This window comes from Grampus griseus (genome assembly GCF_964374135.1).
Source record: "Grampus griseus genome assembly, chromosome: 21".
Lineage (NCBI taxonomy): Eukaryota > Metazoa > Chordata > Mammalia > Artiodactyla > Delphinidae > Grampus > Grampus griseus.
In genome coordinates, this window is record NC_139015.1 from 260227 (window position 1) to 282853 (window position 22627).

The following is a 22627-nucleotide window of genomic DNA, read 5'->3' on the forward strand; positions in this document are numbered from 1 at the left end:
TAACTGATATGCACTGTACTGTTTTATTACTGACTACCCTGTCATAAAGGATTATGACACCGACATAATTTCAAACCCTGTAAAACAATTTACTCAGGCCCCTTAAAAATATGTCCTCTCTCACCACAGAATTCTCATTCTAAGATTAGATAAAACACTGCAAATATTTTATCCTATTTAGGGGGGTCAATTAATTTGAAATATAACAACTAGCAAGTGAGTTTTAACAACTAGGTTGTGCCAGTAAAGAAAAACGGTGTATGTGTGTGCATATGTGTGTGTATGCGTGTGTATGTGCGAGCACACGCGTGGGCACATGCGTTTGAAAGAGCTTTTGTTCCCCTAAAACTGGCAGCACATTTTTGAAAACCTGCTTCAAACAAATTGTTTTTGAAAGTTTGCACATTTTATTATTTTACTAGATTGTAAATTTGGTGAAAAAATTATCTGTACAATACATTGCTTCTAGCATGCACCTACCCAAGCAAAATACCATACTTCAGTTTGGAACACTATTTATGCCAAGACATTCCAAAAGAGGGAAATAATACTTTTCCTCATTTAAGTCTTCCCAGAAGAAAAATCTGGATTCTATGGAAAAGGTGCTTTGAGATAAACCACACTTTTTCAAGTCAGCACTGCTGAAACAGTGCCAGGATAAGCTGCAGAACTTTGTACAGACAACTGGGAGAATTATGTTTGGTGTTTTCTCTCACTTTAGCATTTCATGCCTTACTGTAGATGACATCTACATAACAGAAGTAACGGTGTAGCAGGCAGAATGCAGACAGCAGGCTCACTGATGCTGGCGCGCACGCAGTCTACGAAAGAGATGACTGTCGTTTGGCGTGTCATGCATGATTTTTGCGGTAGTCTTTGCACGTGGCGTAATTTCATTTACTGGACCATAACATAAACATGGAGTGGCACATGTCTCCTTCAGATTTTTACTCGCTTGAGTTCAGTGAATGACGTGAGCAAAACCACATTACCTTATGATTTCCTAAATTAAAAAAAAAATCAGGTATATTTTAGCACCCTGATTTGGGAACTAAGCTATCAGAGACAGTTCTTCACATTAATAAATGAAAATCAGACACAAATATATGTTACACTAAACAAATATTTGGACTTTAACATTCTGGTACAGTGAACTTGGTGACTGCAATTACCAAAGTGGTGTCTGTGTAGTGCTAGCAAGTCTTGTGGCAGGAAACCATGAAAACGATCTATTTGGTCAATATCAAAGAGTGTAATTTCTTGTCTACCATCATTACTTTTGTCTAGTCATAACATTTAGTATTTAAGAAAACTTATAGAATAAGGCGTGAATAAGTATGTAAAATATACTAGGTCTTTCCGTTGTCAATTTTTAAAAACTTTACCAGGAAAAATAATGAACAAAGTTGAACAATCTGTTTAACTTACTGAAGATAAAACTGTAATTTATTTGGAAAAAACTGTAGGTAAATAGCTCTTTTCAAAGGTGGTTTACAGAGAGAGTGTTTTTTCTTTATTTGCAGGTGTGAGAGAGTGTGCATAGATGTTTACCACTTGTATCCTGGGTATTAAACTTTTCTGAGACTTTTTTCATGAGCCGATACTGGTTACACAGGTCATCTACTCACTTTGTATGAGTGCTTTTCAGTGGTCAGTGTCTATACATAGTATTCAATCTACTAAGATACTGGAAATAAATTTAACTTTTAAAAAGAAGTGTGAAAGAAAAAGTGTGACGTTTTCAATAAGTAGTTTGCAACTTTCTTAAATCTTCTACAGTACAAATTGATTTTCTCTGAACTGTTTTTTTTGTTGCTGCAATTGTTATTGTTATTTTGGCAAGCTATGGATCCTGTTATCAGCTATAATTCAAATTCTCCTGAATAAAAAAAGTGACATTTTATTATTGATATATCACTGACATGGTTATTACTGCATCTGTTTCTACGACAATTCAGTCGAATGTGACAGGTATGTAGATATTATCTTTATCACAGAACAAAATTTAATTTTCACCTATTCTACTATATACATACATGCTAAAACAATTAAACAGTAATTTAGGAGGCAGCATAGTCTAGTGCTTAAGAGGAGGGGCTTGGGAACGGTTCATGTGGATTTGGGTTCTGGGTCTGTTACTAGCTGTGCATCCACGGAAAAGTTATAGAACCTCTCTGAGCCTGAGTTCTGTCAATCAAGATTTTAATAGCTTCCACTTGATAAGGCTGTTGTGAAAATTAAGTAAGATAATATATGCAGAGAACTTTGCATTGTGCCTTAGCACATAGTAAACCCTTAAATAACAGGTACTATGAATTAATCTTTTTAATAAAGACAGTTTAAAAAGGACAAAATCATGAAGTCACTGGTATCTTTTACGAGACTATGAAGAAAGAAAGAAATCTGACTTTAAGCAAAGCATCTCCGGGCTGCCAGTGATCTGTTTTCATAAGCCATGGGGTCCACTCTGCCCCAGCGACGCCAGGATGGGCCCCCTATGCTCCACCTGCTTAAGATATACTCCCTTTGACGGGACCCTTCTTCATATGAACGGGCTAGATCCCAAAGTGGAGACAACTCCATTTTTGTGTCAAGAAGTTTTCTTATTCTCTGTCTCGCATAAACCCTGTGCTGGTATAGATGCAAAGTTCCTAATCAAAATGTGATTCAGCTTTTTAGAATAAAGAGCACATCACAACTTGTCCTTATATATTTCGTGTTCCCTCATTAGTGATTTGATTCGAGCGACGTAAATTAATATTTTTAAAGGGCTATGTAAATCTTCTTATAATCTGCTCATAAATTCGGAAATACAAGTCACTTTTACAGTAACTACTTGGGAACTAAGACATTTAAATATCTTATTTTACATGCATATCACGATCCTTATCCTGCAATTTTGCTGAAAAGTTTTCATTCTGTTTTTCATTATGGAATGTATTGAGCAGACCTAACAGAATATAAATTGCTATAGCCTTTGCAGCACAATGATGTGAGTCTGTGTCACCATTTCTACATACAGGGGAAACCCACCCTCACTTGGCTGAGAAAAATGTTCCCAGTAGCTTGTGGGTGCCTTGCTGGTACGTGCAACCATAATCGCCCACCTAGGTTTTTACTCTGGGGCTTGTACCTACACTGGTCACAGACCAGAGGATAGTGCTTTTGGGGGCAGGAAAGAGTTAGGGTTTGTGCAGTAACCACATAGACGGTTTTCTCTTTGCTTTTTATGAGTTATATGGTGATCTTTTCCCTTTGCATACACCAATGTATTGGGAGTGGGTTTCTCACACGCATAATAATCACTACTGGGGACTCATCTTAAAACCCAAGAGTTGAATTGTCTGTGAAAAGCATTATTTTACACTTCACTGTTCATGTCGGGTCTAACTGATGAATACCTAACACCATTAATTCACAATTAGACCACTTATGCTTAACCACACGCTTTCTGTGCATACATATATAAATGTTAATTTTGGATAGAATGATCATCATTCAGCACCATAACAATTAAACAGCTGTAACCTGTCTCATGTGTTAAGTGATGGAGCTGCGGGCAAGCTCCAGAAACAGATGGTCTTACCCACCCATGCTTAATGTTAAAGACTTTTTTAAAAAAGAGGTGTTGACAAATCAGAACAAGGAGGCATAGTTTTAATGCAAATCAGTCCATTTGCAATGGAGATTGCCCTAAAACCTAATTTGGTGTATAGGAAAAAAACTAAGCTCTGCTGTTAAAGGAAGACATTATATTCCATTTGGATCTACCAGATTCCCCACCAACGTAATTATTTACTAATTTCATTCAACCAACAGGGTTTAATGGAAAGGCAGCTGGCAAAGTATTCATATTTATGGACCTCCTTTGACTGGTCCTTAATGTATCCAAGGCACATGTCTGTTAAACCCCAGAAATTATGGCCGTATTAGAGGCAGCCGTTTTCCAGCTTCACTAAAGAGGCACTCGAAGAAGAGAGGGTCAATGAACCCATCATGGAGAAGAGTAACAGAAAAAAATCGGCTCTAGTCACACCGTAATCTGTGAAAATAATATAGGCCATGGCTTTTGTACGGACCAACACCGTAACTTGTATTTTAAAAACAGGTAGGTGGAAAAGGAATGGTTTGAGATGAAAAGAGGCTATTTTCAACTTGTCACATTCGAGAAATGACACAGAGAAATTCTGCCACTGAAGAATACTAAGGTACCATTGCGGGAAGGAATAATCACATTCCTTGAAATTGTAGGCTTAATTCTTCCGTGCTTACATGAAACTAAATGCAAAGCTCTGATTCTTTATTTACTCCCTTAGGGTAATACGGATCTCTGCAGATGGTGAACATGACTTAAAATCTACATGAACACTTCACCAGCCGGCTGGGGCTACGGTTACCTGGCTTGAGTTTGGGGAAGAACGTGGCTTATTTATAATCTGGCCCTAGTCGTGGTCCTTCTCTTCCTCACTAATCCTGTGAAATAGCTGATGACATATTATTTTGCACCTGGTTTCACTCCCAAACGCCTTGGACCTAAGCTTCTCAATAAAAGGGTTCTGATGAACTTGGCAAGATTTAAAAGGAGCATCTTTCGCCTTTATTTCTGGTTAAATTACACAATATAACCAGTCAATTGAGCTTTCAAACCCCCTCTACACTAGATTTGGTGGAAATTAAGGTCTTAGATGATTTTTAAAAGATGCAAATCAATGAGGTGTTCCAAATTGAAAAAGATACTCTAGTATATTAGTAAAGGAACACAATGGCAGGCTTTTAATAAAACAATACGATATAAATTTGACACATAACTGGCTTTTATTCTGATATCCTATCTCTTCATAAACTTTTTAAACTATGGAATATAACATTTTAATTCAAAGGAACAGATTCAAAAATTTCTTTTGGATAATAATTATAATTTATAAATTGTTTCCCTAAGACACAGAGCACTTACACGTAACTTATTTTGAGAGACTTAAAAAAACTAGCTAGAAAACCACTAAATTCGTGGTGGGAAATAAACACAAGATAGTAAGAAAGGAAGGAATCAGATTTATCAAGCCTAAAGAAATCAGGTATATTTCAATGACACCTAAATGATCATAAAACAATACAAATAATCAATATTTTCTTATACTGCTCCCATTGGAGAAAAATGACAGTAGATTTAACCCTCCATTTTCTTTTTTTTTTCTGAACACATTGCCTCTAAAGCCAGTAGGCCTCACCGTCAGCTGAGTAGGAATAAGGTTAATTTATAGTAGCTCTTGGGACCCAAGTTACACCACAGGAAGTAGACTGGAGGGAAAATTTGTTCACAAATAACCACCACAGGATAGGATCCTTTATCACATGACCGTGAAGTACGTCAAGCATATTTCTTCTAAAGACCTCAAAACTCTCATCCTCATAGGCTATGTGTATATCACCTAAATGGAAAGATCTAGGTTAAATCGAGACATACTCATCCACAAAACAATTACCTACATGCAGAATTGACTTCTGGAAGTCCTTAAAAAATGTCCCTTTTCTAAAGTATAGAACACGTGTAACATTTCCCAAAACAATGCGACTGTCACTGAAATTTACCTCTCAGTAGCACTCCTGCCATGTGAGAACAGAGTCTCGGCTTCAGGCTGCTGCCTCTCTCTTTAGTAAGGATAAATCACAGCATGAAGAACCAGACAGACAACAGTGGCACTCAAATACCTGATGTCAATAGCTGAAGGTGGTTCGGTACATTTACTCCCATTCTTAGGGTAAAGAAACTGACGCCTAGGGAAATACATCGTCAACACAATGAAACACATTCATCAGGACAGCTCTGGGGACTATGGATTTTACTGACGGTCACACAGTAAATAAGGTGCAAAAGTTATGGGAAGATTCTAATTCAGACTTTCCCCAGGATTTGTTTGATTTGAGAATGTAATTCTAATGAGGCTCTTGGGACACGATGGGACTTGTGCAGGCACAAATTAAGGGATGAAGGGATGCTGCAAAGTTAAGGTTGCAAGGCACCTCCCAGAAAGACGAGTCAAAACTAATAACCACTCTGCAGCTTTAGAGGATATGGCTTGTCAAAGTTAGCAGAGATTCAGAGTGATTCAAAAACTTGGACAGGGACTTCCCTAGTGGCGCAGTGGATCAGAATCCGCCTGTCAATGTGGGGGACACGGTTTCGATCCCTGGTCCAGGAAGATCCCACATGCCGCGGAGCAACTAAGCCCGTGCGCCACAACTACTGAGCCTGCGCTCTAGAGCCCGCAAGCCACAACTACTGAGCCCATGTGTCACAACTACTGAAGCCTGCACGCCTCGAGTCTGTGCTCCACAGCAAGCCACTGCAATGAGAAGCCCGCACACAGCAATGAAGACCCAACACGGCCAAAAATAAATAAATAATTTATAAAAAACAAAAACACTTGGACATACTGTATTATGGCTTAATATATGATGGAAACAGTCAAACTTACTAAAGTTTCAAATTTAGGCCAGTGGATTTGTTTTTTGTTGGTTGAGTCCTCTCTCTCTCAAAGGTTACTGAACACTGAATGAAATGACTACTTTCGCTTTAAGTACAGATCTGCCATTGTTGGCAATGCTGGGCTGCAGCCAATGGAACCCACCCGGCTTCATGTCCTTTGATGCTGAAATTGGTACATGTAAAGAAAAACAAACGAACACAAGCGCAGCCTGAGCTCAGGCTCAGTAGTTGTGGTGCATGGGCTTGGTTGTTCCACGGCCTGTGGGATGTTCCTGGACCAGGGCTCGAACCCGTGTCCTCTGCATTAGCAGGTGGATTTTTAACCACTGCACCACCAGGGAAGTCCCAACACAGCTCTCATTATCCAAACACTTCTTCATAAAAATGAAACTAAATGGAACATGGTGACATTGACTAGTGAAATAAACACTATCTGTGATAGTTTAAAAAATCCTGAAACTCTGTAGAGGGCTGACAACCTAACAAAATAGGGCCTCCATCATTCAGAAAGGCCAGAGAAACTAGTTTTGCATTTTCAGGAGAGAGGAGATTAAGCGATCTCGTTAAAAAAAAAAAAAAAAACCAATTCTGAGGGGATTACAGAGGAGAAAGCACTGTATATAAAACTGTTAACTGAATAAATCAGACTCAAATGAAAAAAATAATATCGAGAAGCCCAAATGGATGCAAATGTAATCTCAAAGGAAGAAATCGACATCTAAAAATCAGCCTGGTTTTCAGGACATCGGTGATTCTCAATGAGCTCTGAAGGGGGTCTTCCACAGTTCTCTTAGGAATCGCTAGCCTCTTGGTCACGTGAAATTACTTACAATCACTGGGACTGCTGAGCAGGAAGGATCTTAAGAAGTTCTCCTTTTTTGCACACTTCATGGGAGGATTTTTTGCCTGTCTGGATTTTCATGGCCAACCAAGTCAGCTAAGGGGAATTTCCTCCCACTCAACTCTATGCCTACTGCGTTCTGATGACCCACCTTCCACCCTGTATGACAGATCACGAGGCATCTCTGTCCACAGTAGTGTGGACTTAGTGTGTCGGGAAGTGGAGGGGAGAAGCTGTTCTTGGAACCAGCATGCATTCCTGTTTTCCTGCTGGCTAATTCCGCTGCATTAGGATAAGACTCAGTAGGGAAGAGCCAGCCACAGTAAACTTTTTTATTAATCTCAGTCCATATACTCTAGCAACGGTAACAATAAGTAGCATCCCTATATGTTTGCTTTGTGCCAGACAGTGTTCCAAGTGCCCTTCTACATGTTTTAGGTCATCAACCCTCTCATCAACTCTAGGAGGTAGGTACTATTTTCATTCCCACTTTGGAGATGGGCAAACTGAGGCACTGAGAGTTTAAGTGATTTTCCCCAAATCACACAGCTGTCAAGTAATAGAGTTTGGAACACAGGTAGATCCAGCTTCTGTGGGGTCTGAAATGATACAAATTGGGGGGCTCTCTTTAAGAAAAAGAACCCCAAATTATAAATATGAAATTAGGTACAAATTGAGTCATTATTTAGAATGACAAGAAATCACAATAAATTATAGTTTTTAAGCTGATAAACACCACAAACATCAGAAAAAAACTGCAGAACATTTTTTATTATTAAGTGCCTGACATGTCTCTAACAAACACTTTTTTTCTATAATTTTTGGGCTACATTTACTTTGCCTCCTTATAAGACAATGGTTTTATACTATTTTGTATAGAGAGACTAGACAGATAATTCAGTCTTTTTTCAATGTGATTGTTTAATATGGTTTTCATTATTGATAATCTAGAAAGTTTCATTTGGCTTCAAAATTTGTTATTAGTAATGTTATGCAAATTTGGGGCATTACTGCCAAATTTGGGAAGACTTTATGGTGTAATAAACTAGGCTTAAATACTCTGTGAAAAGATGTTAAAAAAAATTAAAACAAAAAAATAAAAAATAAAAAAATAAACAAAAAATTAAAATTAATTAATTAAAAAAAACTCTGTGAATTGGTGACATTCATTAGCCACTTTGTTGTGATGGCATCCTAGAATATTATGAGTTTGATAACATCTTCATCAATATCAGTATTTCATGTCACATAAGCCCTGAAGCTTTTCCTGGTATGTTCATATGATTCTGTGGTACACTGGGATGCATGTGACTTCACACACTGATGAGCTCAATTTTGCAGTACTGCTCTAGGTTCATGCCTTAAAGATACAAGAATTCTGATAAATTCCTCAAAAAGAAATAATCATCAAAAGAGAAAATTAGGGCACATTTATAACTGTATAAGTTCCATCATCGAATATATTGCTGACGAGAGAAAACTCCCATTTGGATTGGGCATTTTACAACATATCTGACGACAGGAAGAATTTTCCAGAGACGGGCTTCAGTTTCCATACGTTTCAAGCCTTATTTCCGCTCCACTACCTATTTTCCTCTGGTGTGGGGCTCCGTAGTACAAATTCATATCTTCCTATCATTTCTGACCCTGTACTCTGATGTTCACTAGATGAGTCAGTGGGTGGCAGAAACATCTCCAGACGGCTAGCATGAAACAATCACAGATGGCAATGATTTCACACCTCACAAATATATCCAATTAAATGGAAACTAAACGCATCCCCAGGTGAAATTCTCCTTAGCTGAATCCTCCAAGTGCCTACAGCCACTCCAATGCCACCTACACAAGGGAAAGTGTGAGGGAGAGGAGTTGGGAGTGGAAAGAGACAAAGGTCCTAAATGATTTGCAACATAGGACCATAGAAATCCATGGTCGCCTTGTGAGATCCTAGAAGGGCCCTGTGCAGGTGAGGGGCCCTGATGCTTAAGCTTCACCAGTTTCACAGTAAATATGTCAACGGCGCCATCAGCGACCCGGACAGGTGGCACCAGAGGCCTCTTTCTTAACTGCTGTCAGTACACGACGCTGACAGGTGTGAAGCCAAACGCCTCCTACAGCCATCATTTGTGGGTGTAAGCACCTGTTAAGAGGGGAGTCATAAAGTTTAAAATGGAAGAAGATAGTTTTAGAACCTCCTTATTCTATATTATTATGAATATGATTCCCAATTTGAGAACATGACAAAAGTCACGAGTACTGATCTTGTAATCTCTGAAGTATATTATCAGAGAGGTCTTTTTTTTCAAAAATGCCACCTATTTTTTTTAATTTAACCACTAAAATACTATTCTTTCACCATTATCCTGAGATAAGAATTAGAATACCAGGTCTAAGCCATATCCACACTGGTACAGTTCTGATCTCTTTTTTACGCCCATACTGTTTAACTGATGCCTTCCCCAGCGGTGTGTATTTCATTTTCAATCTCTCATCTCCAGCACCCCTAAGCCCAGAGCAACCGTGGTGGTTTTTATTAGAGGTGTGCTGAGTACTATGCATGGAACTTTTGTCTGAACAAACAAAGCATGTCTTCGTGATTATTAATGATCTTGTTTCCCATGTGCTAAAGAATTAGAATTGAGGGCTTCCCTGGTGGCGCAGTGGTTGAGAGTCCGCCTGCCGATGTAGGGGACACGGGTTCGTGCCCCGGTCCGGGAAGATCCCACATGCCGTGGAGCGGCTGGGCCCATGAGCCATGGCCGCTGAGCCTGCGCGTCTGGAGCCTGTGCTCCACAACCGGAGAGGCCACAACAGTGGGGGGCCCGCGTACCGCAAAAAAAAAAAAAAAAAAAAAAAAAAAAAAAAAAAAAGAATTAGAATTGAAACCAACAGCCAGTCTTTTGTAGCGTAAAGGGGTAAGGATCTCCCCGAGGCCAAATTTCCATTTGAATTACCTGAAAGTATAGGAAAATCAATGTAGCTCAATAAACGACTCTGTGTTTGAGACATAACTAGAAGAAAAATATCACAATAGACTCCACCTGTCTTTCATCACTGTGGTTTTGAAAACCGCCATCCCAAACATATTAACCTCTTGTTAAGCCATAGTCAGTGTGAGACTAGGTCACACTTTATAACAATGAAATGGAAATTACATTAACTCCTTAAAGCAAATTCCTTGGATAGCCATTTTGTTTTACCGTTTAAAAAAAAAAAAAAATTTCAGCACCCAAAACGTTGTCTGGGTTACAGTTTGACTCACTTATACTCAACAACAAAATAAAAACTCTAGTGAACACTGCTAGGCACTTTAATAAGTGATTTACATCCTAGCATTTCATTTGATCCTAACAACTCTGAGGTACATAATATTTATCTATGAGAAAACATATTCAGAGAGGTTAAATGATTCGCACAGGGTCATACACCAAGTAAATGATGTAGCAAAGATTCAAACTCCAAAAGCTCTTAAACCTGAGATACTCTGCGGATGCAAAAAAGTGAAAAAACACTCCTCTCCTAAAACATTCCTCTAACTAACAGAAAGGAAAAAAACCCAAAAAACAACGCCTCCCAATTCACACCTACATAATTATGCTATTGCGCTAATACTTATTGGAACGGAGACTCGAAAATTCCTTTGGGATCTTGTTCCACCATTTAAATATGTTTCCAACCTAAGCAACTTTTAAACAATGTAAGCCCAGTTTCTCCATTTGTGTCTGTGCGGCAATGGGAAATGCAGATCAGCCTCCAGAAGGGGATTCGCCATCCACAGAGATCTGAGCCTTCCTCACCTTTGTAACAACCCCCGCGTAGATAACAAGCAGCTGTTATCCAATCTCCCCCTTCCCCACCCTTTGGGTCACAGTCTCATCTACGGCCTCCCCTGCTCTCCAATACAAATAGATGCTTGTAGGGGCAACTTTTCTCCAGCAATTGCTAAAAAGAGTATTTCCTGGAGAAGGTACAGGTTACTACTACTCAAAATTTGGTACTTAGGATTTATCATTGCCCAGGATATTTAGTTAGCGTTGCACTTTTACGGATTCTGCCTCCAAACATGTGCTCAGTAGAGGCTGGCGTGATATTTATGTTGCTTCTGTGCCCCATTAATTCCAAGCACAGGCCAATCAGATAACTGGCCCCTCTCTTCCTAAGCAAGAAGAAAAGAGAGAGCCAAACCAACTGAGTTGCCTTTGCCTCTTTACAGATTCCGGTTCCAGTTAAATACATTACAAATGGTGAGCTTACTGAATCAGGCCAAGTATCTCCCAGTTCAGAGATCGGACCTTGAACCACCACAGCTCTCACAGTACAGAACTGTTTAAGCTTTTCCATACAGAAATGCCACAATAACATTCTAATTATGTCAACTATTATTTAGAAACCACTTACTTATATTTAGTATTTTTAAACTAGCTTCTGGATACTCTAAATGTTCTTACGTGTTTCCGATCTTATGAAGAACAGAGAGAGGAGAATGAGTATGATGATCATTTGCCAATTACGCACGTTCGCTCACAAAGGATGACATTATGCTACTTGAGCATCTACACCGGCGCTGTTAGTACTAAACCATGTCAGTAATCATCGCTGGTGCTTATTTCACGCGGTTCAATCATGTAACTCCTCTTTATTAATGAAAGGGTCCAACAATCCTAAGTGGGTTTTGGGGAGGAAGGGAGAAATATTCATTTTAATCATAGTATTGCTACAAGTGGATTTCCCTTTGTTTCATTTTTATCTGTATACATCACTAGTCAAAGTCTAACTCAAGAAAAAAGAAGGACTTGGGACAACAAACCTGAGGACGAATATGCCGAATTCGCTGAATACATGATTCATAAGGAGAGGAAAGTACGAACACGCTCATAAAAATAATCAGGATGGAATCCCTTCAGGTAGTTGGGTGCTCAGTGAATACTCTAAACTCATAACCTATTTTACTCTCAAAATGCCTATGGTTTTATGAAAGCATGAAAACTTTATGAAGACAGTAAGATGACTAATGAAGAATATTCTTTGCTTTCTATTGGGAACTTCTGTTTGCTTCTAACTGTTTAATTTCTCCTCCATCTCTCTTCCAATTAACCTCCCTGTTTGTATTCAATGAGACGGCACATAATATGGAGAAGGGACAAAAAATCTTGCTGATTTACGAGCGTCCTTTCATAAAGTGAAAGCTCCTTCCAGCCAGATGCCTAACTGTTGAAATTGAGACGAAATGAACAGAACAGGAACTCTCCTGAAGGAGAAAATATACTGTAGTTTCCTGCGCTGTTTAATCAGTGGCTCACAAAGGCCTCCTTTTAAAGGACCCCTGAGACTTCACTGTGGACATACACACAGGTAGGAAGTAGACAGGGAAAGGCAACTGGATCTTCGTATGCAAAAACTTGGAATAACTACTTCTGAGAGTACAAAAGAGCAAAACAATGATTTAAAGGTTCTCTACATCTCTTAAACGGTTCACTTCAAAGATTTATTTTTAAATGACACAGGTCCTTTACTTCCACGCTGTTACTCATACAGAGTATAAAAGCAACAAAATAAAACGAAACAATAGAAAATGGAATTATTAACAACCACAGCAAGACACGTTAAATTATAACAACAGGACCTGCGCCTAGCAAAAATCCCGTTTGTTCCTAGACAACTGGGAAGTTGTTCAAGAACAGCTCCTCCATGGGAAATTAACCATGTAATATGACCAAGGTCAATGAGGACACCCAGAGAATGATTTGTTTGGTGACTGCTGGTTGGCAAGTTAAATCTGCTCGTGGATAACTTTATAGTACACCTCCTCGTTTTCCAAGCTATATATACAAGTGTGGGTTGTACTTCCCAGGCTACAAATAGTCAAATATATAACATTTTCCCTCTAGCTAGAATCAGTTCACTTAGGATGAGGGTGGTGCTGGGGTCATGAGCAAGATGGTGTATGTTTAGAGGTATGTTGTTCCTGCCCCGCCTCTCGTGTGCGTGCACTCTGGGATTGCAGCATGATGCTGTTTGGTCACAGGGATATTACATTGCCCTCTGCATGTCCACAGAAAATACGCAAATCGTGACTGTCAACCATTTCCCGCCTTACCGTAGCAGCTCCCAAGTGCGGCTCACGTGAACAACAGGCAGTCACTGCACTGCCCTGCGGAGCCTCCCTTAAAGAGCAGAGGAGGGGAAGCCACATCCGGGCCAGCTGCTGGGGATGAGCACTTTGCAGTTTACCCCAGTAGGACTACAAGCTCCCCAGTTGCTGGCAGTAGCTCACCTTCAACAGGTGACACCGTAGGTATGATTCGCAGGTAAGAGTTAACATAAAGGCCTGATCTTCAGACGTCTGCAGGGCTGGCCCTTGGCCAGCATCTGGAAAGGTGGAGTTCCCTACACTGATGAGGTTATTTTGCGCACCTGCAGCACTGAACATCTGCTCTTCTTTGGAGAGCCTGGAATTTTCATGGCTGTGGCTGACACAGGCTACCTCGCTGAGCAGCCCCAATAAAAACCTTTTAACTCTCAACCTCAAACGGGCGGAAACACTGCACATATGTTGCTGCATTTCCCTGCTGGAGAAAGGGGCATGGTTCTTGTGACCTCTCCTGGTGGGAGACAAGGAGCCTGGAAAACCTGGACGTGGATTCCTGCAGACACCACCTGATGAGTCTTTCCCCTTTCTGGAAACGTCTATAGCCCTGAGCACAATTGTGCCGAGAGGGCCCTTCCAGCGGATCACCACATGTCGGTGAGGGTGGGGGGGGGGTAATAGTGGGACCCCTGAAACAGATGATTTGAAAAGAGCCTTCCTGGAAATTCTGCAGAGATGCCATTTGTGACAGCTTATAAAATGTAAGTGATTTCAATTTTCCTGTGAAAAAAAATCTTGGCTAACCAATGCGTTTTTTTTTTTAAAGTACATAAACTTAGAGATGCACTGGAAGAAGAAATCCTTCACTATGTCAAGACTCCACCAACAGCTCTGTCCAATCTTACCCTACAGACATAAATGTGGAGAAAAACCATTCCTCAAATTATGAGATTTTTGTAGGACTGTGCCATTTCTAATTAATATTGTACATTTTCACTGAAGTGAGGTAGCACTGTATTACTTACTTTTGTTGTATTTTCTTTAAATAGACGTTTTCATTTCAGTGACTCAAACGGTGAAAGCAAAGGCACTGAAGACCTTGAAAATATGGAACTAGTATGTATGTTCCGGGTGCTTCTGTATCCAGGCGAAATACCATTTATATACTAAGAGTTTGATCTTAAACACCTATTTGTCTTATTTAACCAACAGACGTGCTAGAACATCACCGTATTTTAAGAAGTGTTAAGCATATAAAACTGTTGTGGAAAATCTAGATGGGTGTATTGTATTCTGCTTCCTTCCTCATGGTGCTACAGGATAGTCATAAAGACTCCAGCCTCCTTTCAGAGACGCAAACAGATGGACAGGGGCTAAGATGTGTGATTCTGGAATCTACAGGAGCCCCAAAGGCTACATACTGGGAATCTCTTTCTTCAAGTAAAGAATACTGCCGTTACACGGTGAAATCAGCCTTATGCGAGTCAGTCTCGGCGGCCGTCCCCCAGCACCATGCACAGAACATTCTTACACTCGATACTTGAGGCAGCGGCTGTAAAAAGAACTGGGCTGCCGTTGGGACCTGAGACCCTTCCCTAGCGGCCACTCCTTCTGAACACAGGACAGGAAGAGCTAACGGGTGGGGGGGGGGAGGAGCTTTCCCGAGGTGAGCAGCAGGCCCGCGGGGCGGGGCGGGGCGGGGCGCTCTGGGGGCGGGGCGGGGCGCGGCCGGCCTACCGATGGTGCAGTGCTCGCCGTTCCAGCCCTGGCTGCATTCACACTTGCCGTCCCTGCAGGTGCCGTGCTCGGCGCAGCGCGGGTGGCAGGCTCTCTGACTGCACGCTGGGCCCGTCCAGCCTTCTTCACAGCGGCAGGCGCCCCCCATGCAGACGCCGTGCGAGCCGCAGTCCGCGGAACAGATCTCTGGGGGGAGAAAGAGAGGAAGCCGGGCAGGAGAGGAGAGCAGCGGCGAGTGAGACGGGGAGCGAGGGAGAAGCGCTTCGTCTCAAACTCCGCGCGTCAACAAGGTGAAGAACAAAGTCGCGGAGCATACGTACGAAAGCATTTACCTACTAAGTAGATGGCAGCATCGAGGGCTAGGAGCGACAGACGTAGTTTGCTTTCTTTGTTCCATTTTATATGCTGCCACGATTGGGCGTAAAATGCACATGGTAGTTATGTTATAAACAATTTTCTGTATTATATATGTGCTTACACACACACACGCTACTAACAAAACAGAACAAATGATTCATAAGGAGAGGAAACTGTACTCACACATACCTGACATACCTGTTTCCAGGAGTATCTTTCGACAGCCAGGAACACAGGCACACATACATCAAATTGATATAAAATTTACGAAATATTTAAGTGTCTGTGTATGTCAGGTATCTAACAGGAGTTAGGTTTCACCCATACAGCAAAAACTGAAAAGGGATTATTTTTAATCCTATGGTTTAATTTTTTTAAATATTCAGAAACTTCCACTGAAAAGAATCTTTTATAAAAAAAAAGCGTAAAAAAAAAAAAAAGAATCTACTTTAGTATGCACTTTAGCTTGCTCCTGACACAGAGACGTGCTGGTTAAATAAAAGAAGCTGTTGTTTTTCCTATTAAGTATATTTGTACAGTTGACAGATAAAAGTTGCTAAGCAAAACCATAGTAGAAAGCCGGTTTAATAATATATAGAACTGCCAGCTCTGGCATTTGCAAAGCAAGGATTTTCAATTACTAGAATTACCGAAAAGGGCACAAGTGACCAAAGGACTTTAAGAACGGTAACAACAGGTTAGGTTGTTAAAATAGAATTCAGGCGTCTGAAATAATTTTTTTCTTAAAAAACTTTCTTAGAAGCTTTATTTGACTAGAACCAATTGAGAGAGACAGACAGACAGAACTTTGAGGGTTATTTTATTTTTCACTCTTCACATATAAAGTTAAATAAAATGAGCTTTTTTCTAAAGATTGGAAGACTACTGTTTAGTTTTGGTTTTCTTTCAACAGTAAAAACCTGTCGTTTCTGACAGACAGAAAACGACTACAGCTGAATTTTAAAATTAAGAAATAATCACTGTTTATGTAGTCACATGATCACATGTCCCCCTTTCACTGACCAAATAAAACGTTTCTCAGACACTGGAATTCACAGGGCTGAAGACTTTTAGACACCACATCCAGGCTCAGTGAGAGTTGTAAACAAGAGCCAGGACTATGAACTGGAGGAGAGTGGTATGTGGTTTTTTTCATGCCACATTTTCTATCTCCTTTGAATTAAATTTTTGATTAAAAGATCCAAGATGGTTTGATTAACTTCAGAGGAACAGAACGTCACCTCAGCTCAGAAGAGTGAGGTTTCTTTCTGAGGTTCCCTTTTTTATTCAATCGAATCAATTTTTCATTAGGGTGAAGGTGTTTAGCAGCGATTAGCACACTCGCTTTGAGCAAGGTGCGTCAATCTTTGTAATGAACTTATTAATTAGAGTTAATTTAATTGAAGTGGAATTGAAGGGCTAATTAATGGACAAACTGCTGCTGAAGAGAGAGGAAAGCTCTGTTGCTTTCAAACCTATAAACTTTCTGATGGAAATAATTCATTTCTTCTCTTTCAGCAGCTTAACCAAATGTTTCTTCAGGTGTAAAATCTACTCTCCTATTGAATTTAGATCTCTGAAGGTCATTTCCACAACAACAAAAGAGGCAGCTGGTAAAGTGTTTTGCTTTAGGATTCAATAGGTTAGAAATTCCAAATTCTACTGCAAGTAAACTTTTAAGTCACAAATGGAAATTAACAACGGTGTTTTTGTAAACTTTCAAAGAGAATTGCAGACAAATTGGAGGCAGGTGAACCCAGATGTTTTCACAGGATGACTAGATGCGTATTTGAGGTCTTTACTAGTAATTCTAAGTAAGTTTTCTGTCTTTTGGCAGCAAATAGCAAAGTTTAATGAAGTTTTTTCCTGTGCTTAATTACTTTCTCCCAAAGAAGCATACTGTGTTCATCATTCAACTCTCTATATTGAGAGGTTAACATGTGTTAAGTGTGTATTTTGTATTAGGGATTTAAAGATGAATAGGATGAAGACCTTCACTCATTATGTCTAAGTGGTCATTTTGTATACAGGTAAAATTAGATTTTCAGCTAGCAAAATGGTTACGTCAGTATGAAAAAAATCAGTCTAAATATGTAAAAGTGATATGTAATTTTGGCAACCAATTTAATCTTTTAATTAACATTTATATCCTTTTTTTTGCTATTTATAGCAATACCATTTTATGAAGAAGACCAAATTAACTTCTGAGCTATTTAATATCAATTACAAACCATCGTTTATAAAATAATTCTGGTAATGTATTAAGTAACTTTATACAGAACACAAAAAAGGGGCTATTTCATTATTCCTTGCCTACTTGGATAACTGTGGGAAACAAACTAGAATGACAATATTTCAAACAAGTATTGTTTTATAGCTAGTATTATTATGCCTGTTTCACTGATGGAGGCGTAAGAGGCCCGAATCAAGTAACTGTATACAAGTAATATCTATAAACTTTAATTGGAGTTTTACATCTTTAATATAGAAGCTGGAAATGTAAATAATAACTCAAAAGAAAGAGCTAAATGCCTATTTTGCTCTTGTAATTATATTTTTTAGGTGGAGGACAAAATGAGTTAATGTGTAATTTATTTACTTATTTTTGGCTGCGTTGGGTCTTCGTTGCTACGCGTGGGCTTTCTCTAGTTCCGGCGAGCAGGGGCTACTCTTCGTTGGGGTGCGTGGGCTTCTCATCGCGGTGGCTTCTCTTGTTGCGGAGCACAGGCTCTAGGCGCATGGGCTTCAGTAGTTGTGGCACGCGGGCTCAGCAGTTGTGGCTCGCGGGCTCTAGAGCACAGGCTGAGTAGTTGTGGTGCACGGGCTTAGGTGCTCCGCGGCATGTGGGATCTTCCTGGACCAGGGCTCGAACCCGTGTCCCCTGCATTGGCAGGCGGATTCTTAACCACTGCGCCACCAGGGAAGTCCCCGTGTGTTATTTGAAACAATGCCATGTGCCCTTGCTTGATAAACCTTGGTTGGTGATGATTTCTTAAAACTCTTCAGTGAGATACTCGAGGCCCTCTATAGTGCTGGCCCCAATGTGGGTTTTTACTTATGTATCCTATACTCCTTGCCAACTCTAACAGTCACACATTCGCATTTTCTAACCACAGTCTCTGGTTTTCCAAGCTCTCTGAATCAACTCACATTTCTGTGAAGCAATAATAAGCAACTGTAAACCCTGGTTGCCTCCAACAATGTATGGCCACAGATGAGGGAAGCAGAGGAAAAGGAGGGGCGGAAGAAAGAGAAGAGGGGAAGGGAGGAGAGGGGACGAGAGAGGGGAAGAAAAGAAAGGAGGAAAAAGAAACGTGAGGAGGGGAGCAGGAAGAAAACTCATAAACTGTTTCTCCAACTAGGATATCTACTTACGGGGTCGGCAGAAGTTTTCCATCAATACCACAAATTAGCCTATATAAGACTTTCTTTAGTTTGGGCTTCCGAGATTCAACGTATAATAGGTGAAGAGCGGCCCATGAATCTTTCATGCCGATATTGACGCATAGGGCAGCAAACCTGTTACCCAAGTTCCTCAAAATGCCAAGAAAGAGTGATTTGTAAAAACTATGAGTCTTTTTTTCCTCCCTTAAAATAAGCATGTTAATTAGCTACTGGCAAGATTTCATTTAGGCTTATGCCATTAGGTTAACAGATTATATTAGTTTCATTTCATAAATTTCCCATTTGGGGAACTATATCCAATCAATACTTTTATGTGGAAGTGCCTCTGAATTGATGAGGAATTAAGTATGATGACCTACAATTAGCCTTTGGAATTCGACCACCATAACTATTACCAATGCCACCACCAGTCCTTCTTAATGGCTAACACTTACGGAGTACTTACTACGCATAAAGCCCTATCATAAGTGCTTTTCACATACTAAGTCATTTACCCCTTAAAACAATTGTATATAAGGTGGCACTATTAGTATTCCCATTGTACAGATACACGGAGGCACAGAAGTTACATAACTTGTCCAACATCACATAGCTAGGAAATAGCCAGTCCTAGATCTGAACCCAGGCAGGTCAGCTGCAGAATCCCTGTTTCTTAACCACTTACTGTTAAACAGCAGGTGTTCAGAGGGCAATAGGTGTGGGCAGGGTTAAGAGTAGACAAGGACTGTCTGAATCCAAGGCTTCTGCATGATATTTTTATGTACCTGACACTGCTCATAAAATCTGTCCTTCGCCGCCCGCTTCTGTTTATCCTCCTCTGCTTTTCCTTTTCCTCCTCCTTCTTCTCTTGTCCTCATTCTTCCTTCTCTTCTTTTCCTGCTTTTTAATTTATTTTTGCTCAGTTGGTCCAAACAGAAGTCGTCACCGTCTCTACCTCTCACTCGCCTCCCACTGCCGCGCCTGCGTTCTGCCGACTTGGTGATTCTCACCTCTTCCCAACTTTCTCGCCTCTTTCAGAGACATGAACACCAACCCCAATCTCCCTTGCCTCAGACTTCCAGCTCTTCTCACCCTATTTTATGTTCCGTTTTTTCAGCAAGTCCTGTCTGTTTCGCCTTTAAACGTCCCTCAGTTTATCCTTTTCATTTCCACTAACTCCAAGGGACTGTGCTCTCATCCCTTCGCCCTTCTGGGAAAGCCCGCCACGGTGCCTTCTGGGAAAGCCGCCACGGTGCCTTCTGGGAAAGCCGCCACGGTGCCTTCTGGGAAAGCCCGCCACGGTGTCTTCTAGTGCTCAGGTTTCACTGTTCTCTCTGACGTCTGATCCACGGGGTAGTTCTGGACCACTGTTCTCGTCGTATCAAGGGCATCATTATTGTTAGTGAATTCTCCATTGTCTAATGTGTCCCTCATAATTGGGCCCAACTCAGTTTTTACCTCCAAATACTCTGTCATCACTGTCCCCTGTATGTAGTGAGATTCTCACAGTCGTGTCTTTGGTAATGGCAGCAGCAGCAGCAGCAGTAGTAGTAAAGGTGGTGGCAGCTGTATTTAGAATTTATTATGGGCTAAGCTTCGTACTAAGTATTTACTTCACATGCATCAATTCAAGCAATTCCCACAGCAGCAGCTCTGGAAAGAATGTCTTATGCTTAAGTCCATTTGATAGATGAGCACACTGAGGCGCACAGTAATTTCCCTAGGGGATGCAGGTATCGAGTAGTACAGATTGAATGTGAGCCCAAACGTCGGATTTCAGAATCCACGCTCGCAAGTACTTTCTAATACTGTTCCCCTAGTCAAAACATATTCCCTCCACCTCCACACTAACTACAGTCTTTAAGAGAAGGCAAGAAGTGTCACAAATCTCCGTGACAACTTTCAGTAGGCATCAAGGCAGGATCTAAATCCTGACTGACTTTAGCACATTAGTCCATGTAACTCAACAGAATATTATACTGGAACACACTGGTTTCTAAGTATGTCATGTACGTTTATCTCATCTCCCCAATTAAACTGTAATCTAGACTAGAACAGCATCTTTTCAAACTGTACGACTAACGAGTGGGTCATGGAATTAATTCATGGGTTGCAAGCGGCATTAAAAAAAGTAGAATAGACTTGGGAGAAAGTATCAGTGTATATCACTTTGTAAACCTTTTGTTTCAGTGATGTGAGTATATGCACCTATATGTATATGAGGTCACAATGTAAAAATGTATTTAAGGCCACACGTTATTTAGGTCATGGTCAAAAACTTGAAAGCCAGTATTCTACAGGGCAGGGATGACTGACACTCTTTTATCCCTGCAGTGTCTTATCACAAAGCCATGCACAGAGCTGGCGCTCAAAAACAACGTGACTGATTGGATAAAATTACTACCTGTCATTTCTATTATAATCATACAGTTACAATTAAAAACTCAGTGTTGAACCATTATGTACACCATAATATCTATATATGTTTACTCTTTATTGTGATAATATTAAGTCTTCTGTTGTCACATAATTTTTTAATTGAAGCTTCTCTGTTTATGAGATAATGTGCTTAAATCTCCAAGCTGTACACAGGCCTTCAGAGTTAAGAAGAGAGAGAGCTTTACACAAGTGAAAGATTCTTCTTTACATTAATACTGAAGGAGAAATTTAATGACAAATTGACTAAGCCTGTTTCTTTCCATATTATAAGATAACAAATTTCATTACTTTAATATTTATTTCTATAAATGTTCACTTTAATAAAATCTGTATTAAGTATAATAAGTGTGTTTTAAAAATTAAAATGTCGTAACCTGTAGCTAAACAATATTAAGCGCTCGATCGTATGGCATGTGTGAACCTCACCATTTGAGCAGTCTGGGCCAGTCCAATTAGGGTCACAGGTGCAGGAGCCCCTTTCTTGAAGATATGTTCCATGACCAGAGCACTGGTCTGGACACATGGTCTTGAGTATTTCACAATTGTTACCACCCCATCCTGGATTGCAGTGACATTCCCCATGGATACACACACCATGATTAGAACATCCAGGGTCTAGACAATCAGCTAGTGGAGAGAAAAGAGAACAAATTTATGGTCAAATCTAGAAGATATACACAAGTACATGTGGAACAAAGAATTACACCTCAGTCTAATTTACCTGAACACTTTGGATACTCAAATGTTTACCCACTGTTTATTTGCAAGAACTTGTTTCTGAAAACTGCAGAGCGTGTATACAGTAAAGCATTAAGAACCGTGCCATTAGGTAACTGAGACTCTTGCAAGGATTTGTAATTCTAGTGAATTACACACTTCTGCTCTTGAGGTTTCAGACGATTGCTTTCCGTTCTGCCCAATCAGAGAGTAATAAGTATTGGCTTCTCTATAACAAAATCTGAATCAGCTGACCTAATCCATAACCGCTGAATACTGACAGCTGTATGGGACCCTCAAATGTTTGAGAAATAAATGAGTTGCAGACTCTCCATCTCTCTTAATTCACTTTAATGTGCTTTAGGTGACGAGATTTAATTTAGCAATTTGACTCAATAAAACTTTACACCTGTAGGGTCAATGGCCTGAAAATTTAATTCCAGAGACTTAATTGCATCACTTTGTGTGTGCAGATCAATAAAATCCATTTGACTGAAGAACGGAAATGGTGCTTTTTGAAAAAACAGTTCAACTGCACTTTACAGTATAGCATCTTGACTATCAACATTATATACAG

At 40.2% G+C, this 22627-nt stretch overlaps 1 protein-coding gene across 2 annotated transcripts in view; it reads right to left on the reverse strand.

The window, feature by feature from the left end:
• The window catches only part of TENM3 (teneurin transmembrane protein 3), a 157159-nt gene that overhangs the window by 87182 nt on the left and 47350 nt on the right, over positions 1-22627 (reverse strand). For both annotated transcript variants that reach the window (XM_082680576.1, XM_082680575.1), the window contains exons 7-8: positions 21760-21960; positions 15154-15339 (exon numbers count right to left, since the gene is read on the reverse strand). In XM_082680576.1, the coding sequence (XP_082536702.1) occupies positions 15154-15339; positions 21760-21960 (387 nt within the window). The remainder of the gene's footprint in view (positions 1-15153; positions 15340-21759; positions 21961-22627) is intronic.